This window comes from Aythya marila, assembly GCF_965140915.1.
Source record: "Aythya marila genome assembly, chromosome: 10".
In the NCBI taxonomy this organism is placed as follows: Eukaryota; Metazoa; Chordata; class Aves; order Anseriformes; family Anatidae; genus Aythya; species Aythya marila.
The window spans coordinates 12684587-12695695 of NC_139051.1; the positions used below are offsets into that span (position 1 = coordinate 12684587).

Sequence of the window (11109 nt, forward strand, 5' to 3'; positions counted from 1 at the left end):
GCGAGGGGTTGGGGGCGGCAGGGGGGTCGGTGTGGGAAGAGAGAGCCTCCCAACCCAGCAGGTTCCTCCGCAAAACCAGCAGCTGCTCCCCAAAACCAGCAGCCCCCCCCAAACCCAGCAGCTCCCACCCAAAACCAGCAGCCCCCCCAAAAGAGCATCTCGCCCCCCCAAATCAGCAGCTCCCCTCCAAAACAGCAGCTCTCTTCCAAATCAGCAGCTCCCCTCCAAACCCAGCAGCTCCCTCCCCAAGCCAGCAGCTCCCCCCCAAACCCAATAGTCCCTCCCAAACCAGCCGCTCACCCCCCCAAAAACCAACGGCTCCCCCCCTCAAACCAGCAGCTTCCTCCCCAAACCAGCATCTCCCCCCAAAATCAGCAGCTCTCCTCCAAAACCAGCAGCCCCCCCCAGTCCCAGTAGCTCCCCCCAACCAGCAGCTCCCCTCCAAAACCAGCAGCTCCACCCCAAACCCATCAGCTACCCCCCAAACCCAGCAGCTCCCTCCCCAAGCCAGCAGCTCCCCCCAAAACCAGTAGCCCCCCCAAACCAGCAGCTCCCCTCCAAAACCACCAGCTCTCCCCAAACCCAGCAGCTCTCTCCCCATGCCAGCAGCTACCCCCCAAAAACAGTAGCCCCCCCCAAACCCAGCAGCCCCCCTGCTGAGCCCCAGCTCAGTACACGCCAGCATGCCCAGCGTCTGAAATGCAGCACACAGGTGCGGAGCTCAGTGACATGGTTTAATGGTGGGCTCGGCAGCGCTAAGCGAAATGTTGGACCAGATGATCTTAAGAGGCCTTTCCAACCGAAATGATTCTGTGAAATGCCAACTGAAGTGATTCTGCGATTCTGTGAAATGCCACAGCCTCCCTCGGCAGGAGCCCCGAGCCGGCGGTGGCAGAACCTGCAAAGCCATCCCCATTGCTGCTCATGTGCCACGCCGCGCAGGTGGTGTTTGCCACCACGGGTCCTGTAGCGAGGCCAGAAATAGAAACGGGGTTTGCCCACGGTGGCTTCTTGATGTGCTTGCAGGCACCAACTCCTCCCTGCCCGCAGAGCACGCAGGATCGGCTGCTTGTGTTGTGCTCGCCGAGAGCTGCCCAGGGAGCACGCAGCCGGGCTGCGTGGGTTTCACCAACAGCACTGACTCAGCTGCAGCTTCCAGCAGCTTCCTTCTCCTACACGTGCCTGTGACATCCGTGATCGAAGCGCTGCTGCCACAGCTTGGCAAGCTCATGCTGGTGACTGTATTTGCCAGAGCAACCCCCAGGCGTGGGCCAGGCTGCGCTTCCCTCGAGCTCACTCCGGAGAGGAGAGGGGCTTTGAGGCAGAGCCACCAGCCTGTGTTGGGGCTGCTCATGGCCCCACGGGACCCGAGGACATCGGCACACGGTGGTATGAAAAACAAAGGGTAAAGGGGCGCTGCCACTTCCCCAGCTTTCATTTGGGCCTGTACACAGAACCTCGGCGCAGAGGGAAAGTTACCAGCAAGTGCCCAGCGCCACCCACCTGGGAGAGGTCTGACTCAAACACAGATTGCTTTTTTTTTTTTCTTTTTTTTGCTGGTGACTCAGTTTGGACCCTGCAGACAGCTTCTGGGTTTGCCAGCAGAGGCTTTCACTTCCTGCAGCAGCACAGGGCTGGAGAAGGAAGAGACCAGGGATGGGTTTTCGGGCCAAACAGGAACAAGACTGCTCTCTAGGCCACTTTTGCCGTTCCCTCTCTGGCCTTACCCACCCTGGACTATGTTTTAGGAGGGCTCTGGGGCTGCTTGTTCACACCTCCAGTGCCTTTGTGTGTCCTTTCTAGTAACCTTTAACATGTCTGTGGGCTTTCAGTTCTGTTTCGGTTGTTTTTTGGTCAGCTCTACAGAACCCATGGGGGCTCTGTGACTGTGCTGCGTGGCCCCAGCCCGCTTTCAGACACTATTCTGACAGCCTCTCTGATCGGTTGCGGTGCTGAAACTGGACCTGGGGAGCAAGTAGCATGAGCCCGGGGGGCCGTGTAAGCGATCCAGCACGGCGGAGCTGGGAACCTGAGCCCCGCTCAGCCCTGAGATGTGCAGTGGGACACCGAGCACAGGCAGCAGGGCGGCTGCTGGGGCTGCCTCTCCCTCGCCTTTCTTTGCTCGCCTCAGCGTGAGGCCGGGCTATGGGGGCGGGCATTGGGGCGGGCCGGGAACAAGCAGGGAGGCGCTGCTGAAGCCGGGCCAGGCCTCGGCGGGCCGGGGGCCCCCATGTCGGCCGAATGGCTGCGGTGGGTGAGGCGGGGCGGCCCCGGGGAGCGGCCGGGGGGCAGCCAGGAGCCGGGGCCGCGCTCCCTGTCCCCGTCCCCGTCCCCGTCCCCGTCCCCCGCTCCGTGCTACCGCCGGCCCAAATTCCTGCGTGGCGGAGGCGGAGGCGAGGAGAGCCCGCGGGGCCGGCGGGCCGTGAGGGGCACCGGGCCCGAGCGACCCCTGCTCTGGGGCTCGGGCTACGCTGAGTGAGTGCGGCTGCTGACGGGGAATGGGGTCCCGGGAGGGGTTTTGGGGGGATTTTAGGGGTTTCCAGGGGGCTCCCGGGTGTGCGGGGGGCCCCGCGGGGCTCTGCGGGATGTGGGGTCGTGGGGGGGCTGTGGGGTCGTGGGGGGGCTGTGGGGGCAGCCTGGGCGCTGCCAGGAGCCCCCCGGTCGTGCTGCGGTGAGGGGAAGCCTCGGACTGGGCGGCCCCAAAAGGTTTTGGGGATCCGAAAGCAGGATCGAGGCAGCTGCTGCCTCAGGAAGGAGAGGGGCAGAGGTCAGGGCGGGTTGGTCCCGGTGTGTGTGCACCCACACCCAGCCCATTGTCTGGGCGCAGAGGGATGCAGGCAGTGCCTTGGCCCTGCTCCTTGTACTCGTCTGTGGCTGGACACCCGCCACAGTGCTCGTACCTGGCACTCAGTGGCTGGGGCAGCAGAAGATCAGCTCGGGCAGCTTGTCACCTAACCCAGCCCTGTGATTTTCCTGCTGGGACGCTGCCTCTCTGCTGTTCTGCGCCCCTGGAGCCGCAGGGCTGCTGTGTTGGGCAGAAAAAAAACCCTCCCTCGTAAGGGGAAGGGATTTCTAAGCATCGAGTATGAGTCACTGCAGTGTGCCTGAGAGCCAGGCTGCTGGCACTGCCTGGAGCAGGTGGCAGGGTGCAGCTTCCTGGGACAAGCAGCACCCAAGAGCTGCCCCCTGGCTCCTCGCACAGTGCCATAAAAGCAAAGGGAAAAGCAGAATATCAGAAATCTCTTGTTTTTGTCTCATTTATGGGCAGGGAAACACGTTGTGGTAGGCCCACGGTATGACGTGGTGGCACGACGTGCTGAGCGATGAGCTGTGCGAGGAGACAAGATGTTCACCATTACCCACATTAGCAAGGCTGGGACACTGCCAGCAGGCGTGCAGCTCTGTGTCACCAGCACAGCCCAGCTGCCTTGGCTGCCAACAAGGGCTGAGAGAGGCAGGAGTGCTTCCAAACCACTTCTGCCCCACTTCATAGTGTCCCTGGCGAGGGTTTTCTCACCATTGTAAAGGATGTGATGTTTATGTTGTTACCAGCAAAGAGATCCTTGAGTTTGAAAAGGGAGCAGCGAGCTTGGAGCTGGAAGGAAGGAGCAGGGGATCATTCCCACGTGCACCTGTTGGACGTGCAGTGCTTCCTGCCTAATCTGGAGTGTTTGAACCTACAGGGTTATCAATGCTGAGAAGTCGGAGTTCAATGAGGACCAGGCGACATGCTGCCAGATCTCCATCCGCAGGAGGGAGCTGGGCCTGGAAGAGGACAAGGAGTGGCTGATCCTGTGCTCCACACAGGTACGGCCCATGGTCAGGCTGTGCTGACCCTGCTGCCAGCCCTGCTTTGAATCCAGAGGCCCAGGTATAGAAAATACAGAATGGTAGAATGGTTTGGGTTGGAACAGACCTTTAAGGATCAGCCAAATCCAACGCCCTGCCACAGGCACAACACCTCGCACCAGCCCAGGCTGCCCAAGGCCCCATCCAGCCTAGCCTTGAGAGCTTCCAGGGATGGGGCATCCACAGCTTCTCCGGGCAGCCTGTGCCAGTGCCTCACCACCCTCATGGGAAAGAATTTCTTCTTGGTGTCTAATCTAAACCTACCCTCTTGTAGCTGAAAGATGTTACTCCGTGTCCTCTCACTATATTTCCTGATAAAGAGCCCCTTCCCAGCTTTCCCGTAGGCCCCCTTTAGGTACTGGAAGGACAGTGGAGTTGCCCCATCAGTCCTGCACACCCTCAGGCTGAAACCCGTTCTTGGATGTGTTTAGGGGAGCTGTGACTGGCTAGCAAAGGCACAACTCTGCCCATGTATACCATTTCTATTTCCTTGACCTGTCTTGCAGTGTTTGTGGTTGTCCTAGCTCTTTACTATATTCCCTAAGCTTTCCTTTACTTGTACTTGCTCTGCTTCCAAAGGCTGCATGTTAGTCATCATCACTTGGGCACAACAGATGCTCTCACCTTATAAAGACTGGGAACAGTGCTGCCTTTTCTCCTGTAAATAGAAATTCTCCAAATGCGAAGGAGGAATAGCATGTGAGGGTGTGCAGCGATGCCACTGGAAGCTCAGAGCTGAGCTGGCAGGTCTGACGGAGCAGCACGTCCGTCAGCGTGGTCACTGTATGAGTTTGAGCCATGCAGGGGATTCACCAGTAGTAGGGAAGGGTGGTTGGGATGGAAGAGCCAGGCAGAACACATTCAGCACATCCTGACTGCGCGCCCACTGTCCATATGGCCTCTTTCCATCTCTCTTCCCCCCATCTTCACTCTTTTCGTTGCAGTTTTTGACTGGTTACTACTGGGCACTCTTCGATGGCCATGGTGGCCCATCAGCTGCCGTCATCGCCTCCAACTATTTGCATTACTGCATCAAGCAGAAGCTGGAGGAGGTTGCGGGGGCCATCACCGAGGCCCGTCCCCCCATGCACGTGAGCGGCCGCTGTGTTTGCGACAGTGACCCCCAGTTCGTGGAGGAGAAGCACATTCGCGTGGAAGACATGGTGGTGGGAGCCTTGGAGAACGCCTTCCAGGAATGTGTGAGTTCTCCCTTCCTGCTGACAAAGGTAGACAAGTCTGTCCCTCCTCCCTGCCCCCTGTGGCTCCCTCGTTCTCAGCTCTCTCCTTAGGAAGTGCCCAGGCACTGGTCACCCGGGTGCTTTAGCTTGCCACGTGGACAAGGCTTGGCTGAGGGTGCCCAAATCAGTTCTGCAGCCTGTTCTTAGCATCTAGTCCAGCAGCGACAGCTTGGCTGCACTGAAGCAATGCTGTCTTTGGCCTTGCTGATTTTCTGCTGACCATTTTCCATCAGTTTTTGCTCTAGATTTCTGCTAGGAGGCACAAGGCAGCTGCAGAAAACAATACCCCGGTTCACGTCCTTCTGAACTTGTTTAAATCAACAGGATGAAGTCATTGGCCAAGAGATGGAAGCCACTGGCCAGGCAGGAGGCTGCACTGCTCTGGCTGCTCTTTATTTCCAGGGAAAACTGTATGTGGCTAACGCTGGGGACAGCAGGTGAGCAACAAGAAAAGGGAAAAGTTGCTTGGGACCAAGAGCTGGGAGATGAGCAGGGTTTCCAGCACCTTACATAATCCTACAAAAGGTGAACGTGCAGCCCCTCTGTGCTGCAGCATGGCTGCCTGCCTGCCACAGGAGCTGTTGGGTAGATGGACAGATGGATGCTCTCATTCTAGATGGGCTTTCAGATTTCAAAGGAGTGATGCTGCCTGGCCATGGGGCAGTGCTGAGGCCTTAGTGCAGCAGTAAGCTCATCCAGGCAGGAGTTCAGAAGTGGGAGATGATTTCAAAGCGTCTTAATGAGCTTCCTCATCTGTCTTTGGCTACCATTCCTCCAAGGTGTGCCATTGTTGAACCAGGCAGTCTCAATTCTCTGCTGTGACAGAAGAGTTGCAATTGAGTCACTTAAAATACACCAGCGTTTTTAAATATTCCTGGGTGCGTAGCTGTTCTCTGGGATTGCTCTGCTGTGAGTTGTGCTGCTCCCACAGCTGGCTGACACTGGTGCTAGTCTCAGTAAGGGGAGGTCAACAGAGATGGGGCTGCAGCGATGACAGGGGAGATACCAGCTCTTCGCCTCTTCCTCTTGTAGGGCCATTCTTGTTCTGAAGGACACCATCGTGCCCATGAGCTGCGAGTTCACACCCGAGACAGAGAGGCAGCGACTCCAGCACTTGGTGAGTGACTCCTTTCACACATCAGACAACCAGGTTTGGTCCAGGAGAGCTTGTGATGAGAGCATCACTTGCTTCCTTAAGGACTGTAAGCACTGTGGGGCCAGAATGTCATTTGACACCTGCCATGGAGGGCTGTGAACAAGATTCAACTAACAGCATTTAGTATTGGGAAGGCTTACATCTAGCTTGTCCCTTTGTTTTCCTGGTTTTGTTCCCATTCTGCAGCCAGGAGTGCCAGTTCCAAGCCAGGAGCAGAGCACGGGCTTGGTGCTCATCTCTGCTGCTCTGCTGCAGCAAAGCCCGCCTATCCTCGTGCCTTTCTTCCCTCCTCCAGGCTTTTCTCTTCCCCAAACTCCTGGACGGAGAGTTCACGCGCTTTGAGTTTCCACGGAGGCTGAAGGGAGATGACGTGGGTCAGAAAGTCCTGTACCGGGACTACTTCATGGAGGGCTGGTGAGTCCTTTCTGTGTGGGGACAGGGCAGCTTTACCTGCTAGCAGCAACGGGAAGGTGAAGAGGAAAGGGACTGTCCGAATGCAGCAGCAGGGAACGTGAGAGCAATGGGTGTAAAACTATGTGCAGCCTCCCAGCAGCAGCTCTGCCCTGCCTGAAAGACTCTGACCAGTGGAGGGAGGTTAAGGAACTTCTGTGAGCTCCTGGGCTCTTACAGCCTCAGGCAATGAGCCCCACCTTGGTGCAGGTACAAGGAAAGGAAGGGGAGAGGGAGAAACAGTTGGGCATTCAGCAAAGGGTCATTCTTTACTGCACCTGCTTCAAGAAGTCACCTTATCCCTTCTTCAGGCAGCTCCCTGTGCAGGGGGACACCCCAAGGGTTGAACCACAGTTGTAATGCTCAGACTGAGTTGTACCGTCAAATGGACAAATTAAATCAACACTGAATCCTCTGTTCTAGGGGATACAAGCTGGTGGAGAAAGCTGACCTCAAGTATCCTCTTGTCCATGGTCATGGGAAGCAGGTAGTTCAATGCTTTACATGCTGGGAGGGCAGAGACGAGTCTGCTGGGTGTTCCCAGAGCATCCCAATCACTCACACTCATGCTCTGAGGCTCCCCAGCATGGCACAGACACAGCTCTGCACAGTGCTGACACAGCAGCTTCCATTGCAACAAACTGCCTGTGAGCAAGTGCAGAGCAGGAGGAGGCGTATAGCAGATCCTCCAGAGCCAAGAGGTTTCATCCTCCTCCAAAACACCTTCTAGTGGAGCGGATGGCAGCCCTGATCTGGCGTGGCCTTTCCTCCTCTCCATTTGCACACAAGAAACCATTCCAGCTGTAATTTCCTGTTGCAGTCAAAAGATCCCAAGTCAGATGTCAGCCTCCAGCCGTAACCAGTGCCTTTCCCAGCGGAGCAGCTGAGGAAAGGAGGCTGGAGAGGGAAGGAGGCTGGGAGAAGCAGTGACTGCACACATCCAGTGCTCACCCTGCCATCACCAGTGGTGCAACCCACATGCTGGCCCTTTGCAGAGATTCAGTGCAGAACCTCCTTTGCAAAAAAAAGGACCATTTATTTCAAGCCAGCCTAATGCTCTTCCTTGCCATCTCAAATCAAAAACGGATACCACCATGGGCTTCCCGAGGCCTGTAGTACACACTACTGACTCCGGAGCACACCATGTGCCATCACCATGAGCTACAACCACGTGTGGCCATCCATGAGCTCGCTGTCTATCTCCATGCTCACATTAGGCCATCACTTCCAATCATTTCTCCATCTCTGAGGATTCCTGGGGCAGCTCTGGGTGATATTTGGGTAAAGGTTTTAAAGGCAATGCATAAATCATTCAGGACAAGCCGTGCATCTGCCTTTAAAGGTGCCATGTTCTTACATTTGTTTTCTTTGGGGTCAGGCTCGCTTGCTGGGGACCCTGGCTGTCTCTCGAGGTTTAGGGGATCATCAACTCAAAGTCATCGACACCAATATTGAAGTGAAACCTTTTCTCTCCTGCATTCCTAAGGTTAGTTACGGCACGTGGGAGTTGCAGGATGGTGGTGGAATTATGCTGCTCCTCTCTAGCACCCACATTTTGGAGACCGTGCAGGTCTCAGCCACGTCCTTTTTCCATCTTCCTTCTCTCTGCACACTGCCCAGAGAATCCCCAAGGCAGAATAATCTAGAATCACAGCAGCAAAGGGGACATAAAACATTGGAAGCACCCTGATCCCACTGTAAGTCCTCTCTCAGGGGAAGTCATCTGCCTTACCCCTCCTGTACGTTGCAGCAAATGAAGTTACTGTCAGCATCCTGACCAGAATGGAATACACTCACCTGCTAGAGGAGGTTTTAGAGCAGGTACACACTCACCTACTTGGAGAAGTTTTGCAGCCTGTGATTACCCTCACACAGGGAAGCCAAAGAATCACTGAGCTGTTTGATGCTTCCCAAAGCCAGGTGCAATACGGGAAACATGACAACCCTTGGTAAATACGTGGAGTTTTTACACTCCAGATGTAAAGCCCTCTGATTTACTCCTGTGCTTTCCAGGTGAACATATTTGACTTTGGTCTGCATGACATTAAGGAAAACGACGTCCTCATCATGGCAACTGATGGCCTTTGGGACATTTTGTGCAACAAAGAGGTGGCCCACATGGCCAGGAGCTTCCTTGCAGAAAACAGGACAGATCCCCACAGGTAACAACAGTCTTGCCATCGTTTCCCTTTCCAAAGAACCTGTCTGGAGCAGCAGGCTGAGATCACTTGGCTTCTAGGTCAGCTCCAGCAGGACCAAGCACTCCTTTCTGTGATTCTGGAAGGACTGGACACCGGTCTTTCCCCATCCTAAAGAAGCAGCCGGTGTCTTATGAAATCTAGCAACACAAAGCCCCATCTCAATGTTGTTCTTGACAGGTAGTGTTGTGTTAGACCAGAACTCACTTCTCTTTCTACACGCAGATTTTCAGAACTGGCCAAGCGCTTGGTACGCAGGGCAAGAGGAAAGAAGATAGGCCACCAGTGGATGCTGGATGATAGCCATGAGGCATCCTACGATGACATCTCTGTATTTGTTGTCCCACTACACAACAGGGATGAGGACTGCTAGCACGATGTGCAGCATCTTGGTGCCCCCCTGCTGCAGCACTTGCAGCATCAGTGCAAGACTGAGGGATTGCTGCTGTGTGTGCACTCTTCCAGTAAAACCACCTGACACAGAACCTGAAAATGCACAGCCAGCCTTTGCGCAGAGGATCAACAAGAACATGAACTTCTTATAAACATGCACAAGAACAGCTGGCAACAAGTCATTCCTCGTACTCTTTTTTTGTTGTTGTTGTGCCAATGACAGATTGCCAAAGTGGCCACACAAGCCAAAGAGCAATATTTAAGGTCTTTGCAGGACAATGAGCCTCAAATCCACATTTCTAGTGGTTCTAGAGGCCTATCCTCCTCCTTAATATTAAAGAATGAGGATCAAGTAAGATCCAACCAGTCTTGAGTGCTGGATTTTAGTCAGACTTGAACTGAGTTTTGTAAAACTGGATGTATAAGCTACAAGTGTCCTTCATGTCCATTTGCTGCAACACAAGATCAACTAAAAAAAAAAAAAACAACCAGAAGCTGTTGCTAGGACAGCATTACATACAGCAGCAGCCCAGACCTCTACCAGTTGAGAACGTTCCCATTTATAGGCAGTTTCACCTCGAAATAGAAAATGTTACCTGATGGATCTACGCATCAGTGCACAGGAGCTTCCCCTGCAAGGGTAGATGCCTTACTTAAGAGCTTTTGTGCAATGTGCTATGTACCCAGTGTACAGATCTTTAAGAACTGTTAGTCCAGAACACTCACTAACACTTTAGAGGTCATTTCTGCCACTGACAGTGAGGCTGGTTTCGTACCAGTAGCGCTGATGAGAACTGTTTAAATACAGCAGTTGATTCTTTAGAAGAGCTCCAAGCAAGATAGAACTGGTCAAATTTGTCTGGAGTGCTGAACCACAAGTGCTATGGTCATCACAACAGAAGACAAGCCCAAATGAGGTGTGCCTTAAACTTTTATGATCTGCTCTTAACCTGTTCAGTAGCCAGGTGAATTCAGGTCTAGACAAGCTTCCCATCTCCCCAGGTCCTCACTGTGTTTTCATTATTCCTTGCACAAGTTGCAGTGCTCACCAGTGAAGTGGACAAACTCACACCTTTGTTAACTGCTTGAGTTCCATAAGGATGAAAGACCTAATAAAAGACCTAAAATAAAATTTTCCTATCTTCTTTTAGCTTTGTTCCTGTTCAATTTTACACCGACCTGACATGAAAGAAAAATGGCCTTAGAAAACCACAGAGGAGCTTTTGCTTCAGAGTTGTCTTTTGCCCCTAACCTATTTGTTGCTAGAAGTATTCCCCAAGCAGTACCACCCCAAAAGGCTTGGTGTCACCTTACTTCTTGCAGTACAAGGCCTGGACTCAGGAAGGATGCAGCCTTCTAAGGTATCTGCTCATGGTTTAAGCAAGCAGAATTAAAAAAAAAACAACAAAACAAACAAACAAAAAAAAAACAACTCTCCAGCTTCACTTTCTCCCATCCTCTTGAGTTTAACCTGAAAATAACACATGGGATTTTACTTATGTAATGCTGCCATCCCCTGTATGATCCAAGTCTCCTGTTACAGCAACTCGGAAAGCTATTTCCCCACCTTCCTACTGAGAAAGGGCCCTGCTCATATTCAGATCAGTCTCCTGTGAACACTCCTCTACCTAGAGCATTACCTCAACAAGACCACTTCCCTATCCCAATACATTTCTCAGCAAGAAAATCCTCTTAAGGTTATATAGGAATAGCTTTAGAGCCTCAGCTTGCACTGCACAACTTCTGACTTTCCAAACTAAATGAGACTTTTAAAATAGATTTCTCCCACTCCCCTCTATGAAACCAGCAAGTCATACCACACCAG

The 11109-nt window shown here is 53.7% G+C and overlaps 1 protein-coding gene across 1 annotated transcript; it reads left to right on the top strand.

Moving 5' to 3' along the window:
* Positions 1-2187: 2187 nt before the first annotated feature.
* Positions 2188-11016, top strand: PPM1M (protein phosphatase, Mg2+/Mn2+ dependent 1M). Its single transcript, XM_082768303.1, has 10 exons — positions 2188-2475; positions 3684-3807; positions 4794-5048; positions 5412-5524; positions 6120-6204; positions 6539-6657; positions 7117-7180; positions 8072-8179; positions 8707-8855; positions 9117-11016. Exons 1-10 carry the CDS (start codon positions 2231-2233, stop codon positions 9262-9264), a joined length of 1410 nt encoding a protein of 469 aa, XP_082624429.1. The 5' UTR covers positions 2188-2230; the 3' UTR covers positions 9265-11016.
* Positions 11017-11109: the final 93 nt, after the last annotated feature.